This window comes from Typopeltis vanoorti, chromosome 16 (assembly GCF_054136105.1).
Source record: "Typopeltis vanoorti isolate ZY-2024b chromosome 16, IOZ_Tvanoo_1.0, whole genome shotgun sequence".
Lineage (NCBI taxonomy): Eukaryota > Metazoa > Arthropoda > Arachnida > Uropygi > Thelyphonidae > Typopeltis > Typopeltis vanoorti.
The window spans coordinates 58,426,048-58,443,018 of NC_143564.1; the positions used below are offsets into that span (position 1 = coordinate 58,426,048).

General features: G+C 38.2%; 1 protein-coding gene across 2 annotated transcripts in view; it reads right to left on the bottom strand.

Annotated features, from left to right (window-relative positions):
* Positions 1-13,733: 13,733 nt before the first annotated feature.
* LOC150098049 (putative methyltransferase DDB_G0268948) overlaps positions 13,734-16,971 on the bottom strand; it is a 116,344-nt gene continuing 113,106 nt past the window's right edge. For both annotated transcript variants that reach the window (XM_090406369.1, XM_090406371.1), the window contains exon 7: positions 13,734-14,027. In XM_090406369.1, coding sequence (XP_090262495.1) covers positions 13,937-14,027 — 91 coding nt within the window. In that variant the 3' untranslated portion in view covers positions 13,734-13,936. The remainder of the gene's footprint in view (positions 14,028-16,971) is intronic.

The following is a 16,971-nucleotide window of genomic DNA, read 5'->3' on the forward strand; positions in this document are numbered from 1 at the left end:
TTTCCCAATTTTATGTTTGGTTAACTAACCTAGAAATTAAAGATGGTGAGAAATTATATTCTTGGTTTCATCCTTTAACTAAACATAAGCAAAGTTTGCTGAAGAAATATCTTCATGACTGGGCTACTTGTATATAGAGTCTAATGACTTCACATCAATTGCCTTAGTATCCCATGATGCAAGGCATGTATACCTTACATGTATATATTACATAAGGAATATATAATACTATACATTATGTTAAGGGCCCATAACCCAGACCAGTTTCGATCTTTACTGAGGTGGAAAAGTAAAGAGGTGTTCATCATAGGCATGTAGTTAGTATAAGGGTGCAAGAAAGCCTGATAGTATTATAAGAAAGAAACGACAGATAGACAGTGTGAGAGAAAGAAAAAGGCCTCAGTTCTTTTATATCATCATATAGTCAAAGGATATCAGTTTTCCTTTTTCACCAGTCTCATGCAGATGAACAACACCAAAAGACCAATTGAAACTAAAGTGCAAAGATGACTGATATCCAGGAGTTTTGCCTTACCTGAGTTAACTGCCTTGAGTTGGCCTTCTCTGCATGGATTGCTCTCCAGTCATCCCTGCAATTGATCCTAAGACCATATTGAAACTACATACAAAAATCATCTGGATGAACAATAAAATTTACACGATACAATACTGTAAAGCATTTGTATGTCATGTTGCTGGTTTTCAAATCTGTGTTTCATCCAAACCTTCCATAAATGCAATTTTAATTTATTAATTATCAAAATTCTCTTCCCATTGCTGATAGGTGATGTATAAAAAAGAACCTGTTCTAAGTAATGGAATGCCCAACACATATAATCTGTTCCAAATATGCAGGGCAAGAGGACAGCTGTAGAATGCATGTTCTGCTCTTTCCAATTGGTAACAGATGTCACAGATTGGATCTCCGATGTTAAAGTATCTCCATTTCATGGCATTGATTGAAAGGAGACAATATGCATTCTCCAAGCAAGCTCCCTCCTGTTAGGGTATCCTTGGAACTTCAGTCAGTTATAAAAGGTGTTGTTGTCAGTACCCAACTGTGAAAGTTCGTGGCAAAAGAAGTTAAAGATTTATTTATACTAAATTTTACTTTCATCAATGGAAAGAATGTCAATGCCAGAATGTTGTAGCAATCTTAGAGTTAAGCACAAAATGTTATTGTATTCAAGAACAATCTCTGCTTTTGGACCTTTATAATCATTTACTTCAAACAGGAGAAGATTATATTTATTTATTTCATATGATGATACAACAGCCATAAGCCCCTTTTACAGAGAGGTAAGTACCATCTCAATCTTCCTTAGCCCCTTAACATACAAAGACATCTGTGACACGTCTTTTGTTTATTGCACCAAAATTGATTTTGAATTTTGGTTTCACATATAAATACAACCGAATATAGATGCTAGACAATCTTGTGCCTATTTCCTTTCAGCCGAGAAAAGTTGCCAACGGTGTGTATCGGCTTTTTTGTTTGTGTTTGCACAAATTCATCATTATTTTTCAAATAATAATGAATTTGATCTAGCAAATCACCCTTGCCCAAAACTTGCCCAAAAAATTGGCAGAAAAATGACCGCTTTCTGGTTTTTAATTGGTACATTAAGGGGCTAATTTTATCTGGGCTTGGGACCAGCTTAGCTAACAAATCAGGCCTATGGCTGGGTCTTAAGTATTCATTACTGTAATCCATGTGTGTTCATGAGGCTGGTATGCCTGTTCTAGGGGACAAAAAAAACAGTTTCTGGATTTTCAATGAAAACCCAGAAACTTGGGTTTCCGGAGTTTGCCAGATAAAGCTTCCTTACATCACGGACAGGAATTGAACCAGGTCTTTCCGATCGAAGGGTTTTGTCCATACCAACTGAGCTACAGAGGCTCTAAGGGAAAATGAAAACCCAACTACTGGAGAAGGTCTGCAACATTTTATGGATTTTTGAAGCTGCATTCTTCAGAGACAGAGGAAAGAAGGGAGGATATTCCTAGTTATTTGATCAATGAAATGTGTGTGAATGGAGTCAGGGTGATATCTCTCCACAAAGTTTTGTGGAAAGATATCACCCTGACAAAGCTATAGCAAACTGCATCATAAACCTTTTCAATGACAATGCCATGTCTCACTTCAGAAACATTTTAAAACACAGGCAAAACAAATCTTACTGGGCAGGTTTTCAGTGAGACAGAGGCCCAGTGTGTCTCAGCAGAATCGAGTGTGCCAAGAGACAGAAAAGAGAAAAAACCTAGAAGGACAGTTACTGATGTTTTTATGGAAGGGGGACTCCCCTCCTTCCACTTACACCATCAACTCTCCTCCATACAGGTAAAGTGAAGTTAAATTTTCATCTATATTTTATCTATTTATTGTGTTTATTCTTTTTGTGTAAAATTTTATGCATTTTCATTGTTTTTATACATGATTGCATGAAGTAGTTATAAGAGTTTAAATAAGCAATCATTTGGGGTTACACTTGGATAAAGAATTAAACCAAGTATATAATTTCTTGGTAGAGTGGAACCTTGGTTGTCGAACATAATTCATTCCTAGGCTGTTCAGAAACTAATTTGTTTTACTGAAACGATTTTTCATTAATCCCTATGGGAAAATGGTTTCAGTATTCAAACAAATCAGTTTGTTTTTAAAACTAATTTGTTTTACTGAAACCATTTTCATTAATCCCTATGGGAAAATGGTTTCAGTATTCAAACAAATCAGTTTCTGAACAGCCTTTAGGAATGAATTATGTATGACAACCAAAGTTCCACTGTAGTAAGAAATTATATACTTGGTTTAATCCTTTCTCCAAGTGTAAGAAAACAAAGTTTGGTCCTGAAGTAACCTCAGTACTGGTCAACTTGTATATAGAAGCTAGTGACTTCACATCACCTCCTTGGTATCCCATAATGCAAAGCACATATCCTTACAGACATGTATAATGCTATGTATTATGGGAAGGGTCATTACTCAGACCAGTTTCAACCTTTATTGAGCCCTCATAAGTGAGAGCCAGACTAAGACATGACACCAAATTGACAATTGACATTTATGTCTTTAGGGGTGAAGCAAGATGCTTTTCATATTCCCCGCTATCTGTTGTGGTTGCAGTAAAGGTAAAATTTATGAGCAGAATGCTCGCCCTGATTGGGCATGGAGATTATGCATCACTAAAGGAGGCCAATATAGCTTTTGGTCTTCTATATTTGAATATGTCCGTTGGATCGTATGCTGTAGCTTGTTGAACCAAATCGTTGGGATGTGTGGACGTCTTTAGGAAAAACTTGGTGGCTAAGGATCGTAGAAAAGAGAAGATATAGGGAATATTTGTGTCTCTGTGGAGTTGAGTGTTTCTAACATACCACGGGGCGTTCAAAATCATTCTCAGGCACTTGTTCTGCACTCGCTGTATTTTGATGATGTTAGCATTAGAGGTGTGGCTCCAGGCTGGAGAGGCATAGGTGATTATAGGACGAATCGTCAACTGGTATAGCTGCAATTTGATTCTGTTGCTGAGCTTGCTATTTCTATTAATTAGTGGATAGATCTGTGCTATGGCTTTAGATGCCTTTGTGCATGCAGACTTGGTGTGTTGATTGAAAGATAGCTTTTTGTCGAGAATTACACCCAGGTAATTTGTTTCTGACTGCCAGGGAATTTTAGTATTGAATAGTAACAAATCTCCTACAGGAGACATTGGCCTTTTTGAGAAAAGAACGGCTGAGCTTTTCTGGGGGTTGACTTCCAATCTCCATTTAGAGAACCAACCCTCCAGCTTTAGAATGTTTTCTTGAAGCTTTCTGGTAATGGAAAGGGGTCTGAGAGATCTGGTTAGTATTGCCGTATCGTCCGCATATAGGGCCAAAATGGAAGTCATCGGATTGTGTGGGATGTATACAGAGAACAGCAATGGAGCCAGTAGGGATCCCTGCAGCACTCCAGCAAAGATGTGGTGCTGGGAGGATGTAGAACCGTTGATTTTTACTTGCATTGATCTATTTTGAAGATATGAGTGGATTAAATGAACCATTTTAGGTGAGATGCCGGCTGAGATAAGCTTGTGCAGGAGTCCAAAATGCCAGATTTTGTCAAATGCTTTGGATAAGTCTAGGAAAACAGCGCCTGTGCACTGGCGCCAGTTGTAGCTGGTTGTGATGTATTCAACAATTCTGTGGATTTGCTGGGTAGTACTATGGTGTTGCCTAAAACCAAACTGTTCTTTTGGAAGGATGTTTAGGTCATTTATTGAGGTTTGAAGTCGTGAGGGGATGACCTTCTCTGCAACCTTACCCAGATTTGAGATGAGACTGATTGGACGATAATTTTGGGGTAGGTGTGAGTCTTTGCCTGGCTTATGTATGGGAATTACGTCAGCCAGTTTCCAGGTGGAAGGAAAATAGTGAAATCTTAAAATTGCATTTATTATACTGGTCAGGTACACTACTGACCTCCGGGGCAAAAGTTTAATCACACGATTAGTAATGCCGTCTGGTCCAGGAGCTATTTTGTTCTTTAAATTTTTAATAATGTCATATATCTCAGCAGGTGATGTTGATGCAATATGGTCAGTGCTGGTGATAGGAAGTTTGAGTGAGTGTCTGACCTTGCTGTGAATCTTATGTATGTGGTCAAAGTCAAGGTTTCCATACGAAGGCCTGCATTGCTCTTCCAAGCTGTGCGCTATAACCTCTGCTTTGTCCACATCTGTGTGAGCAAGGCCCTGATCAGTTAATATTGGGGGAAGGGATCTGCCTTTGTTTTTAGTATTTTTCAGTAGTCCCCAGATGGAGTGATCACTAGGTGAAATGGAGGATAACTTTTCATCCCATACATAGTCTCTGTGAGCTTTCAGTGCATCTCTTACTGCCCCATTTAGTCTGTTTAGATTTGTTTTGTCTTGTGGTGCACACGTGTTATGGAATCTCTTTCGAGCTCTGTTTTTATCTCTGATTAAGTTCATGATGTCTTCAGGCAAACGATCCTACAAATCTGGCTTGCGGGCAGATTTGTAGGAGGAAGCTACCTTTATAGCAGAATTAATTTGTTGTGTGAGATTTGTAACTGCAGTTTCTACTTCTTCTTTTGTGCGTATGTGAGGAACAGGTCCAATATAATCCTTGAGTGCTGCTGACAGTCTTTCCCATACAATGTAGGAGTGAGAAGGAGGACACAGAAATTCCTGATTTCCCAGCTGCAGCAGAATTGGATTGTGATCGGATGATAGTTCAACAATAGATGTGATACTGTACTGAAGTTTAATATCCTGCAGGATAGCTATATCCAGGATGTCAGCAGTGCCGAACGTACTGAGATGAGTTGGTTCGGTGGGGCCTGTCACAACAGCGTTGCTTGATCCTAAGTAATTGAAAAGGATGCAACCATTCTTGTTTGTGGTTGAACAATTCCAGGCAGGATGCTTGGAATTCAGATCCCCGGCAATAATGGCGGGCCCTCTGATGCCTAAGATGGCATTTAGATCAGAGTGAAGTAGAGATTTTTGGGGAGGGTTGTAAGCTGAGTAGATTTTCAGTTTGCCAGTGGAGCTGGTGACTACTTCCACTCCTGTGATCTCAAGGTTAGTGGTTGAAGGAATGCTCACAGAGTGGTGCTTAATGTAGTTTTTAATGAAGATGGCAGTGCCACCGCCTCTGTAGAGTAGTCTGTCATTTCTGTATAGGTGATAGCCCCTTATTGTAGGATTGTCTGAGGGTCTTAGATGAGTTTTGCTGATTAGAATAACATCTGGCTGATACCTAGATGTGAAGGCACGGAGTTCCAGGATTTTGTTTTTGAGGCCATTTGCGTTCCAAGCAACTATTTGAAGAGATGCTGGAATGAGTTTGTTACTATTCATTTATGAGAGCTGTGAGCATGACCTGTGTTTCACGAAGAAATCTTTTAGTGGAGGTTTCAGTAGGGTTTGATAGGCTAAAATTTTGTAGCATGTTTGCTAGTGAGGCCGTGATAATAGCTGTTAGGTTTTTAGGTGCTCTTGGTTGATTTTGTTCTGGAATTGGCCTAATTGTACGGGTCACATCGGCATAACTTCTTGTTTGCTTTTGGTTGGAGGTCTCCGACTGTGGTCGCTGAGTCTCCGGTTTTGATGTCTGGGCCGCTGGTGTTCTTGTACTGTAGGAGGAGGGCTGATTGATTGCCTCCATCCGTCTGTTCTTTGGGTGTTGAGTACATCCTTTGTAGTTCGCCGGATGAGGGCCACTGCAGTTGGCACATTTGGCCGAGGTGGTCCTTGGCTTAGTGCAGGTATTGGATGGGTGGCTGTCTCCACATTTTAAACATCTATATTCTGCTCGGCATAGATTCTGGGCATGGCCAAACTTTTGGCACCTGTGGCACTGCCCAGAAGATGATCTTTTACGGAGTGGTTCCGGTGTGACGATGAGACCACAGACTGTTTTTAAGTTGTAGATATCCTTATATATTTTGTGAATCTCAACAAGGACTAATGGCATGGGAGTTTTGTCTGCTTTGTACATTCTGCTCACTTTGACTGGTGGCAGATCCTGAGAATTTAGGTCAGCAGCGATTTCTGCTGTGTCAATGTCTTCACAGACACCACGAAGGACTACTTTTAAATTTTTTTCTGAACTGAGTGCAAAGGTATGATACTGGATGCCTCTGTTGTCCAGTTCCTTGGTCAACCTTCTATAGTCTGTCACTGTTGCTGGCTGAATCTTTATGCCTTCATCCATGTTTTTGGCCTTAATGAAGCCAATATGCAGATTGGACATTGTGGATCGTAAAGCTGCCCACTTTTGTTTTTCTCTAAGGATGACCGGAGGCACCTTTTCTTTGGGAGAAGTAGCGGCGTCTGAACCCTGAGAATCCTGTTCCATTACAGTATTGTCATTGTGCGGTTCTTCTGTTGTTCTTCGCTTTTTGCGAGCACGCACTTCTACAAAGTCTGAAGGTGCAGAAGGCATCGACTCTAAATGATCTTCAGCGACGACTTTGTGAGCACGCACTTCTGCAAAGTCTGAAGGAGTAGAAGGCATCGACTCTAAATGATCTTCAGCGACAGCGTCTGAGACACATTCGGGGGGAAACGTGTCATACAGCTTAACCTTTCCCGGCCAATTATCACTCAGTAGCTTTCCCAGTCTGAGGAATTCCCTGTAAACTTCTTCGAATTGGGTCTCATTTAGAAGTTTTGTCATTTCAAGAAATTAAAATGTGTTGAGACACAGATGGAGAAAGAGTAGAGGTCCCTCAGGTGCCCCGAGCAGGCAAAGACAATCCTGTGGACTTCTGAGGGTCCACTAGCAGATCCCGTAGACACTCTTAGGTGTCTACCAGCAATAAAATGTTACTCTATATATATATATCCCGTAGATCAAATCGATCTACCAGCAACGGTAGCAAATATTTCACCTTAAAAAACCTCAGAAAATGAAGAACACTTACCTCTGTATATATCATTTATCATTCAAAACTATCGCCACTAATTAACAACACGACTCATCTGACTCTTTAATTCGATCATCAATAATACGCTACACAAAACACTCTTGAAAAAAAAAAAAAAAAACATGACACCAAAGTTGAAGTAATGCAGAAGTCATATTTTCATATACGAGTAGCCAAAAGGTGTCACAACGTATTACTAAAACACTCTGGATTAGAGATAGATGTTGCAAGTTTTTCCACCTGGTTATACTATAAATTAAAGATACCAGAAAATTATATACTTGGTTTAATCCTTTATCCAAGTCTAAGGAAAGAAAGTTAGCAGCTGAAATAATTTAAGGACTAAATATTTTTAAATATTTAGTTCTTAAATTAAAGGACTAAATATTTTTATTTAGGACTAAACCTTTATTGAGCCCTCAAAAGTGAGAGCTAGACTAAGAAGTGACACCAAATTGACAATCGAGTCTTTAGGGGTGAAGCAAGATGCTTTTCATATTCCCCGCTATCTGTTGTGGTTACAGTGAGGGTAAAATTTATGAGCAGTTTGCTCGCCCTGGATGGGCATGGAGATTATGCATCACTATAGGTGGCTAATATAGCTTTTGGTCTTCTATATTTGAATATGTCCATTGCCTCATATGCTGCAGCTTGCTGAACCAAATCGTTGGGGTGTGTGGACATCTTTAGGAAAAACTTGGATGCTAAGGATGTAGAAAAGAGAAAATATAAGGAATATTTGTATCTCTATGAAGTTGATTTTTTTAACATACCGCGGGGCATTCAGAATCATTCTCAAGCACTTGTTCTGCACTCGTTGTATCTTGATAATGTTAGTATTAGAGGTGTGGCTCCAGGCTGGAGAGGCATAGGTGATTATAGGATGAATCATCATCTGGTATAGCTGCAATTTGATTCTGTTGCTCAGCTTGCTATTTCTATTAATTAGCGTATAGATCTGAGCTATGGTTTTAGATGCCTTTGCACACATAGACTTGATGTGTTGGTTGAAAGATAGCTTTTTGTTGAGAATTACACCCAGGTAATTTGTTTCTGTCTGCCAGGAAATTTTAGTATTGTATAGTAACACATCTCCTGCAGGAGACATTGTCCTTTTTGAGAAAAGAACAGCTGAGCTTTTCTGGGGTTGACTTCCAATCTCCATTTGGAGAACCAACCCTCAAGCTTTAGAAGGTTTTTTTGAAGCTTTCTGGTAACAAAATGGGGTTGGAGAGATCTGGTTAGTATTGCTGTATCATCCGCATACAATGCTAAAATGGAAGACATCAGATTGTGTGGGATGTCCAACATGTATATAGAAAACAGAGGAGCCAGTAGGGATCCCTGCGGCACTCCAGCAAAGATATGGCACTGGGACGATGTAGAACCGTTGATTTTTACTTGCATTGATCTATTCTGAAGATATGAATGGATTAGATGAACCATTTTTAGTGAGGTACCGGCTGAGATAAGTTTGTGTAGGAGTCCAAAATGCCATATTTTGTCAAATGCTTTGGATAGGTCTAGAAAAACAGCTCCTGTGTACTGGCGCCAGTTATAGCTGGTGGTGATGTATTCCACAATTCTATGGATTTGCTGGGTAGTACTATGGTGTTTCCAAAAACTAAACTGTTCTTTAGGGAGGATGTTTAGGTCATTTACTGAGGTTTGGAATCGTGAGAGGATGACCTTCTCCACAACCTTACCCAGATTAGAGATAAGACTGATTGGACGATAATTTTGCGGTAGGTGTGGGTCTTTGCCTGGCTTATGTATAGGAATTACATCAGCCAGTTTTCAGATGGAAGGAAAATAGTGAAATCTTAAGATTACATTTATTATACTGGTCAGGTGCACTACAGCTTTCCAAGGCAGCAGCTTGATCACCTTGTTTGAGATTCCATCTGGTTCAGGAGCTTTACTGTTCTTAAGTTTTTTAATAATATCATATAATTCAAGAGGTGATGTGGGTGCAATATGGTCAGCGCTGGTATCTAGGAGTTTTAAAGCGTGTCTGACCTGTCTGTGGATTTTGTACAAGTGATTGAAATCTAAGTTGTTATAAGAGGGTTTGCACTGCTCCTCTAGATTCTTTAGTATGGCTTCTGCCTTATATACATCTGTGTGAACTAAGCCCTGGTTTGAGATTATGGGGGGAACTGTTTTTATTTCTAATATTTCTCAGTAACTCCCAGATAGAGTGATCAATAGCTGAGATAGAAGATAACTTTTTATCCCAAACTTGGTTTCAATGCATCTCTTATTCCCCATTTATCCTGTTTAGAGCTGTTTTATCTTGTGGTGCACGCGTGTTACGGAATCTTTTCCTAGCTCTGTTTTTGTCTCTGATCGAGTTCATGATGTCTTCAGGCAAATGATCTGGCTTGCGGGCAGATTTGTAGGAAGTAGCTACCGTTATAGCAGAATTAATTTGTTGTGTGAGATTTGTAACTGCAGTTTCTACTTCTTCTTTTGTGCATATGTGAGGAACAGGTCCAATACAATCCTTGAGTGCTGGTGACAGTCTTTCCCATGCTAGGAGTGAGAAGGAGGACACAGGTATTCTTGATTTCCCAGCTGTAGTAGAATTGGATTGTGATCGGATGATAGTTCATCCATAGATATGATGCAGTATTGAAGTTTTGATATCCTGCAAGATAGCTATATCCAGGATGTCAGCATTGCCAAAAGTACTGAGATGAGTTGGTTCTGTGGGGCCTGCCACAACAGCATTGCTTGATCCTAAGTAATTGGAAAGGATGTAACCATTCTTGTTGGTGGTTGTGCAATTCCACGCAGGGTGCTTGGAATTCAGATCCCCGGCTATAATGGTGGGCTCTCTGATGCCTAAGATGGCATTTAGATCAGAGTGAAGTAGAGATTTTGGGGGAGGGTTGTAAGCTGAGTAGATTTTCAGTTTGCCAGTGGAGCTGGTGACTACTTCCACGCCTGTGATCTCAAGGTTAGTGGTTGAAGGATTGCTCATGTGGTGCTTAATGTAGTTTTTAATGAAGATGGCAGCGCTGCTGCATTTGTAGAGTAGTCTGTCATTTCTGTATAGGTGATAACCCCTTATTGTAGGATTGTCTGAGGGTCTTAAATGAGTTTCACTGATTAATATAACATCTGGTTGATACCTATATGTGAAATTTTGGAGTTCCAGAATTTTGTTTTTGAGGCCATTTGCGTTCCAAGCAACTATCTGAAGTGATGCTGGAATGAGTTTGTTACTATTCATTTATGAGAGCTGTGAGGATGACCTGAGTTTCACGAAGAAATCTTTTAGTGGAGGTTGCAGTAGGGTTTGACAGGCTGAAATCTTGTAGCATGTTTGCTAGTGAGGTCGTAATAACAGCTGTTAGGTTTTTAGGTGCTGTTGGTTGATTTTGTTCTGGTATTGGTCTATTTGTATGGGTCACATTGGCATAACTTCTTGTTTGCTTTTGGGTGTCTCTATTTTTGGAGGTTTCCGACTGTGGCTGCTGAGTCTCCGATTTTGATGCCTAAGCTTCTGCAGTTCTTATACTGTAGGAGGAGGGCTGATTGACTGCCTCCATCCATGTGTGCTGAGTACATCCTTTGTAGTTTGCAGGATGAGGGCCACCACAGTTGGCACATTTGACTGAGGTGGTCCTCGGCTTTGTGCAGGTATTGGTTGGGTGGCTGTCCCCAGATTTCAAATTACATCTATATTCTGTTCTACATAGATTCTGGGCATGGCCAAACTTCTGGCACTGCCCAGAAGATGATCTTTTCCGGAGTGGTTCTGGTGTGACGATGAGTCCATAGACTGTTTTTAGGTTGTAGATATGTTTGTAAATTTTATGAATCTCTACTAGGACTAATGGCATGGGAGTCTTGTCTGCTTTGTACATTCTGCTGACCTTGACTGGAGGCAGATCCTGAGAATTAAGGTCAGCAGCTATTTCTACTGTGTCAATGTCTTCACAGATACCATGAAGGAGACCACTTTTAAGTTTCTTTCTGAGCTGAGCGCTAAGGTATGATACTGGATGCCTCTAATGTCCAGTTCTTTGGTCAACCTTCTATAGTTTGTCACTGTTGCTGGCTGTATCTTTATGCCTTCATCCATGTTTTTGGCCTTAATGAAGCCAATGTGCAGATTGGACATTGTGGATCTTAAAGCTGCCCATTTCTGCTTTTCTCTAAGGATGATCGGAGGCGCCTTTTTTTTAGGAGAAATAGTGGCGTCCAAACTCTGAGAATCCTGTTCCATTTCGTTGTCATTGTGCAGTTCTTCTGTTGTTCTTCGCTTTTTGCATGCACGCACTTCTACAAGGTCTGAAGGAGTAGAAGGCACCGATTCTGACTGATCTTCTGCGACAACGTCTGTGACACTTTCCAGGGGAAACGTGTCGTAAAGTTTCACTTTTCCCAGCCAATTGTTGTTAAGTAGTTCACCTAGTCTTATAAATTCTCTATATACCTCCTCAAATATTGTCTCATTTAGCTGTTTTTCCATGACTATCAATGTGAAGTATCTAAAGTTGATATTTAAAATTAAAAAAAAAAAAATGCTTACCGTGCAGTTGTAGTCTCACTGGCACTGCTGCATGACTCTGAACTGATTTGGTAAGAGCACCGATTCAAAAATTGCATGATCTTCAAGACACATAGTGTAATAAACGCACCACAATTCCGAAACTGACAAGTCAAATCCACAATCAAAGTGAGTTCTGCATTACTTCAACCAAAGATGAAGTAATGCAGAAGTCATATTTTCATATACGAGTAGCCAAAAGGTGTCACAACATATTACTAAAATACTCTGGATTAGAGATAGATGTTGCAAGTTTTTCCACTTGGTTATACTATAAATTAAAGATACCAGAAAATTATATACTTGGTTTAATCCTTTATCCAAGTCTAATTAAAGAAAGTTAGCAGCTGAAGTAATTTAAGGACTAAATAAATATGATTTCTGCATTACTTCAACTTTGGTATCTTCTGGGTCTAGCTCCCACCGATGAGACCTCAATAAAGGTTGAAACTGTTCTGGGTAGTAGTGATTCTTCCCATAATGCATAGCATTATAAATGTCCTTATGGGCATTATATCAGTTTTTTTTATTAAGGACATTTATAATGTGCTTTACATTATGGGATATCAAGGCAAGTGATGTGAAGTTCAGTTTCTATACACATGTTGCACAGTCCTGAGGTTACTTCAGGTGCAAACTTTGTTTCTTACACTTGAATATAAGCAGTGGTGAGCTATAAGGGGCTTGCAGGGCTCATTTGAGCCCTCTGTTAAATTTTTCTGAAATTTCCGAGCCCCTTGTTCTTGTTTACTTTTTTATTTTTTCAAAAACAACATTTTTTTTTAACATATTAAGCGACAAACTCATACGGTAACCTAACAAAAATTAGTCTATTCGGCAGTATATAGATTATTTGGAATTATTGTTTTAACTCCTCTATAACGAATGCACCCAAGTTTGAAAAAAAAATAAGCGCATGCACTATCTTTACCCTTCTCGTAGCCAATCGTATGGTGAAACCAGTAGCCAATCAAATGTTTTGTAAAAGTTTATAAAAGATTTCATTCTTATTATATTTTGATAGTTAAAAAATGTTTTTCTTGTGTAAGATAAATTAACAAAGTTGATTGTGTGCAAATATTTCATGTATAGATCATGAAATATTTGTTTAAAAATGTTAGCCTTTAGAGAAATTGATTGTCCTCTCATACTTTTTGATTGGAATTTGTACACAAGCTGTATTAATAAAAGTTTTTGTGTGGCTTTTTTTTTTTTTTTGCTTGATGATGCGCAAGCCCTTTGTTAAAATTTCCATAGCTCACCACTGGATATAAGTATAAGAAGTATACCCTTCAGTTGGAAAGACCAGGATTTATCATCTAGTATGCAAAGAATCTGTATAAGGGCTCCTCAAGGCAGGATTTACCCACTGGAAATTAAGATTTTTCATCCTGCCAGAGAATAAATACTTCATCAGGCATAGCAGGCTATGTATGTACGACTGGCTGCTCTATCATGATATTAACGAGATTTATATAAAAGCTAAATTTCTTGGTTGTGAAAGGCCACTGAGAGCATAAATGCTTTAAGGAAAAGGTTTAAATTATGAAGTGATATATTTTATAAATATAAGTAATTGTTACTAAATTTATCAGAAGATTTATTTGATGATTTTTTCATAATATATTATTTCATCAGGATGCGAATGATAAAATTTTTAATCTAAATTTTCATTAAGCTTATTTTGCTATTTTATATGCAACACTATACAGTTATCAAAAATAATATCTGAGAAAGTACTACAGTTTTTTTTATTAAAATCATAAAACATGGATTTATTTTTAATTGATTTCCTATTTGAGAATAATTTTTAAAAAATTCATATTTTTTTTTTCTTAGTTTTCTTAATCCATTTAAATTTGCTAATATAATGATCAAGTATATAATAAACAAAAATACTTTGTGATTTAAACATTCTCTCTCTCTCACACACACACTTACTTTCTTCCCAAAAGAAGAAAGTGATTTAGCTGCAATAACAAACTTGTCTCATGTGATGGAGCTTTGGTACCCAAGATAGACATGAGCCTAATAAGAAATAAACAAAAAAAATTCAAAATTTTTAATTTTACTGCAGATAACTAACAAATAGATGCATTACTCTCTCTGTAATATAATATTCTTTAACCTCAATCTTATCAGAGGAGACAGTGAATTACTAAGTATGAAAAAGTAATACAATAGAACATTAGTAGTACAATATATTAAAAATCATCTACCAAAAAACTACAGTTTCCTGTGCCTAACTGACAATGCATATGAAAACCAAGAAAAGTTTCAGCTTAAAATTTTTAACTGGTACATTTTTTGTTCCTGAAAATCAAGGGAATTTGAAGACTTTCAGGGTGGTACTGTCTAAAAATCTCAACAACATAAAGTTTTCACACTATACTAATTTTTTTTTTCTTAAATTATCAACTGCTGACTTCTGAAAGGAAGTGTGATTTGCATTATAGGATACTAAGGCAAATGATACGAAGTAAACTGCTTCTATATACAAGTAGCCTAGTTATGAAGATACCTCATGCACAAAATTTGTTTGCTTACAATTAGATCAAGAATTAAACAAGAACATAATTTATTTTTAACTATAATAATTTAATAAGTGTGTGTGTGTGGGGGGAGATTTCTACAACTATCTCCAATCTAGAATACTTTAATAATAAAGTGACACCCCTTTTTACTACTTAAGAAAGTATGCTTTGCATTATGGGATGCTAAGAGAACTGATGTGAAGTCAACAGCTTCTGTATACAAGTACTTTAGTCATGAAAATACTTCACATGCAAACTTTGTAACCAAGTGAAAAAAAACTTTCTACTTCCTCCACCTTTATGTTTTCAATCAAAAATAGAAGAGCTCTAGGTCACTCGAATAAGTTCATTATCCTTAAATTCAGCAAGATTCTCCAGCTATTGGAAGTAAAAGGGCTCTGATTTTCTTTACTTGATTAATGGACATAATTAAGTTTTATTTATTTAATTACTTTGTTTTCACCAGAGGTCAGGCTAGAAACCATAGCTGGTAAAATTAATTTTTATTTATTTGTGTGGGGTTTCCCCCCTGTTACTCCACTGTCCCTTAGGACTGGTTCAACCCTACTAGGAGGGATTAAGTATGTATTTTTTTTATGACTGTAGCTCCATGTGGTCTCGAGCCAGTTTGCCTGTTCTGAGGGATGAAAAACCCGAGTTTCCGAGTGAAAAAACCCTCTACCTCCGTATGAGATCAGGTAACTCACCTTTGGCCAAAAAGAGACCAGATAAAGGTTCCTTATGTCATGAACAGGAATCGAACCAAGGTCTTTCCAACCAAAGGGCTTCATATGTACCGACTGAGCTACAGAGGCTCTTGGCAAAGTCAATACTCTATAGTTTGCTACAGTGAAATATAGTTTACTTTGGATTTTTTATATGTATGTACTCCAGCTTGGGGGAGGTAACCTCACCCCTACCAAGCGCATCCCTCGGGTGGTGGATGAGGGAAGCCCAAGCAGGCAGCTCTGAATAATGAATAAGGAGCCGTGGACCAAAGGCATACTTCAGAACCATGGTCAGGAGAAGTGCTGTAGACCACTTCATGCCAACAAGTAGAAGAAGAAAAAGGCCCCAGTCCTGTGCGCTCTTTGCAATTCCACCAAGGTGGCGGTGAGAAATCTGCAAGAGCATGGGGTGCTAAGAATTTCGCAGACCACCATCTGGAAATTCGATCCTATTTATTGGTTCCTTCAATGCTAGAACTCTGTCTTCTGACTCCCATATTGATTTCCTGCTTCAAGAACTGCAAAATGTAAAGTTTAATGTCCTCGCTATCTGTGAAACCTGAAGAAGCTCTGAATTAACAGCAAAATGGAACAATGGCAACCAAATTTTCCTGGGAGCCTCAGATAACACTACGAGGGCTGGAGGAGTTGGCATCATCATAAATGAAAAGCTAACTAAAAATATTATTTCTTGTACAATCCATTCTGAACGACTAGGAACACTAATATTAAAAATTGGAGAATCCATAACAATAAAAATAATAGTAGCCTACTCACCCACCTCAACAGCTGACAAAGAAGAAATAGAAAATTTCTATGAACACCTATGAGAAACATTACTGAAAAAAAACAACATACACAATAGTGAGTGGAGATTTCAACGCAAAGATCGGTACAGGATTTATTGAAGAAAAATACATTGGACCATGGGGGAAAGGGGAAAGAAATGAATGAGGTGAACTCCTGGCACAATTTGTAGAAGCAGAAAGGCTGTACATTATGAACAGTTTCTTTAAAAAGAGAACTGGAAAAAGATAGACTTGGCAATCTCCAAATGGAGAGACAAGAAATGAGATTGATTTCATCCTAACAGATTGCAAAAGAATAATAAAAAATGTCGAAGTCATTGGGAAAACTTACTGCGACATTCATTCAGACCGCCGTCCAATAAGAGCCACTCTCAAAATACATTAAAAAAATGAAATGAAGAACGCATACGAGCACAGCCCAACCATAAAAAACGCTCAAAACAGATAAACCCAGAAGAATTTAGAAAAAAGGTAGAAGAAACCAACTGGAAATTAAAACATGACATCGACGAAGATTTAACAAACTTTAACAATAAATTAATGAACTGCAAAGAAAGAACCTCGTATGAACTTCCTCCTAAGACCAGGAAACGCCTATCAGCAAGAACAATAGAACTATTGAAGAAAAGAAGAATACTGAAAGATACAGGAAAAGATCATCTAGAATATAAAATTATTTGAAATAACTGAGGCAGAATATCAAAGACGACTATAACATATATAGAACAACAAAATTGGCAGAAGCAGCTAGGCTCCGCAGTAGCCTAAAAAAAGTAGAAAAAGAAATAAATCTAAAGCAACCATTACCGTCAGCCTTCATAGACAATCAAGGAAACAGACACACAAACAGAGGTGAAATGGAAAAAATAGTAAAATCGTTTTATAAGAACTTTTACTCAGC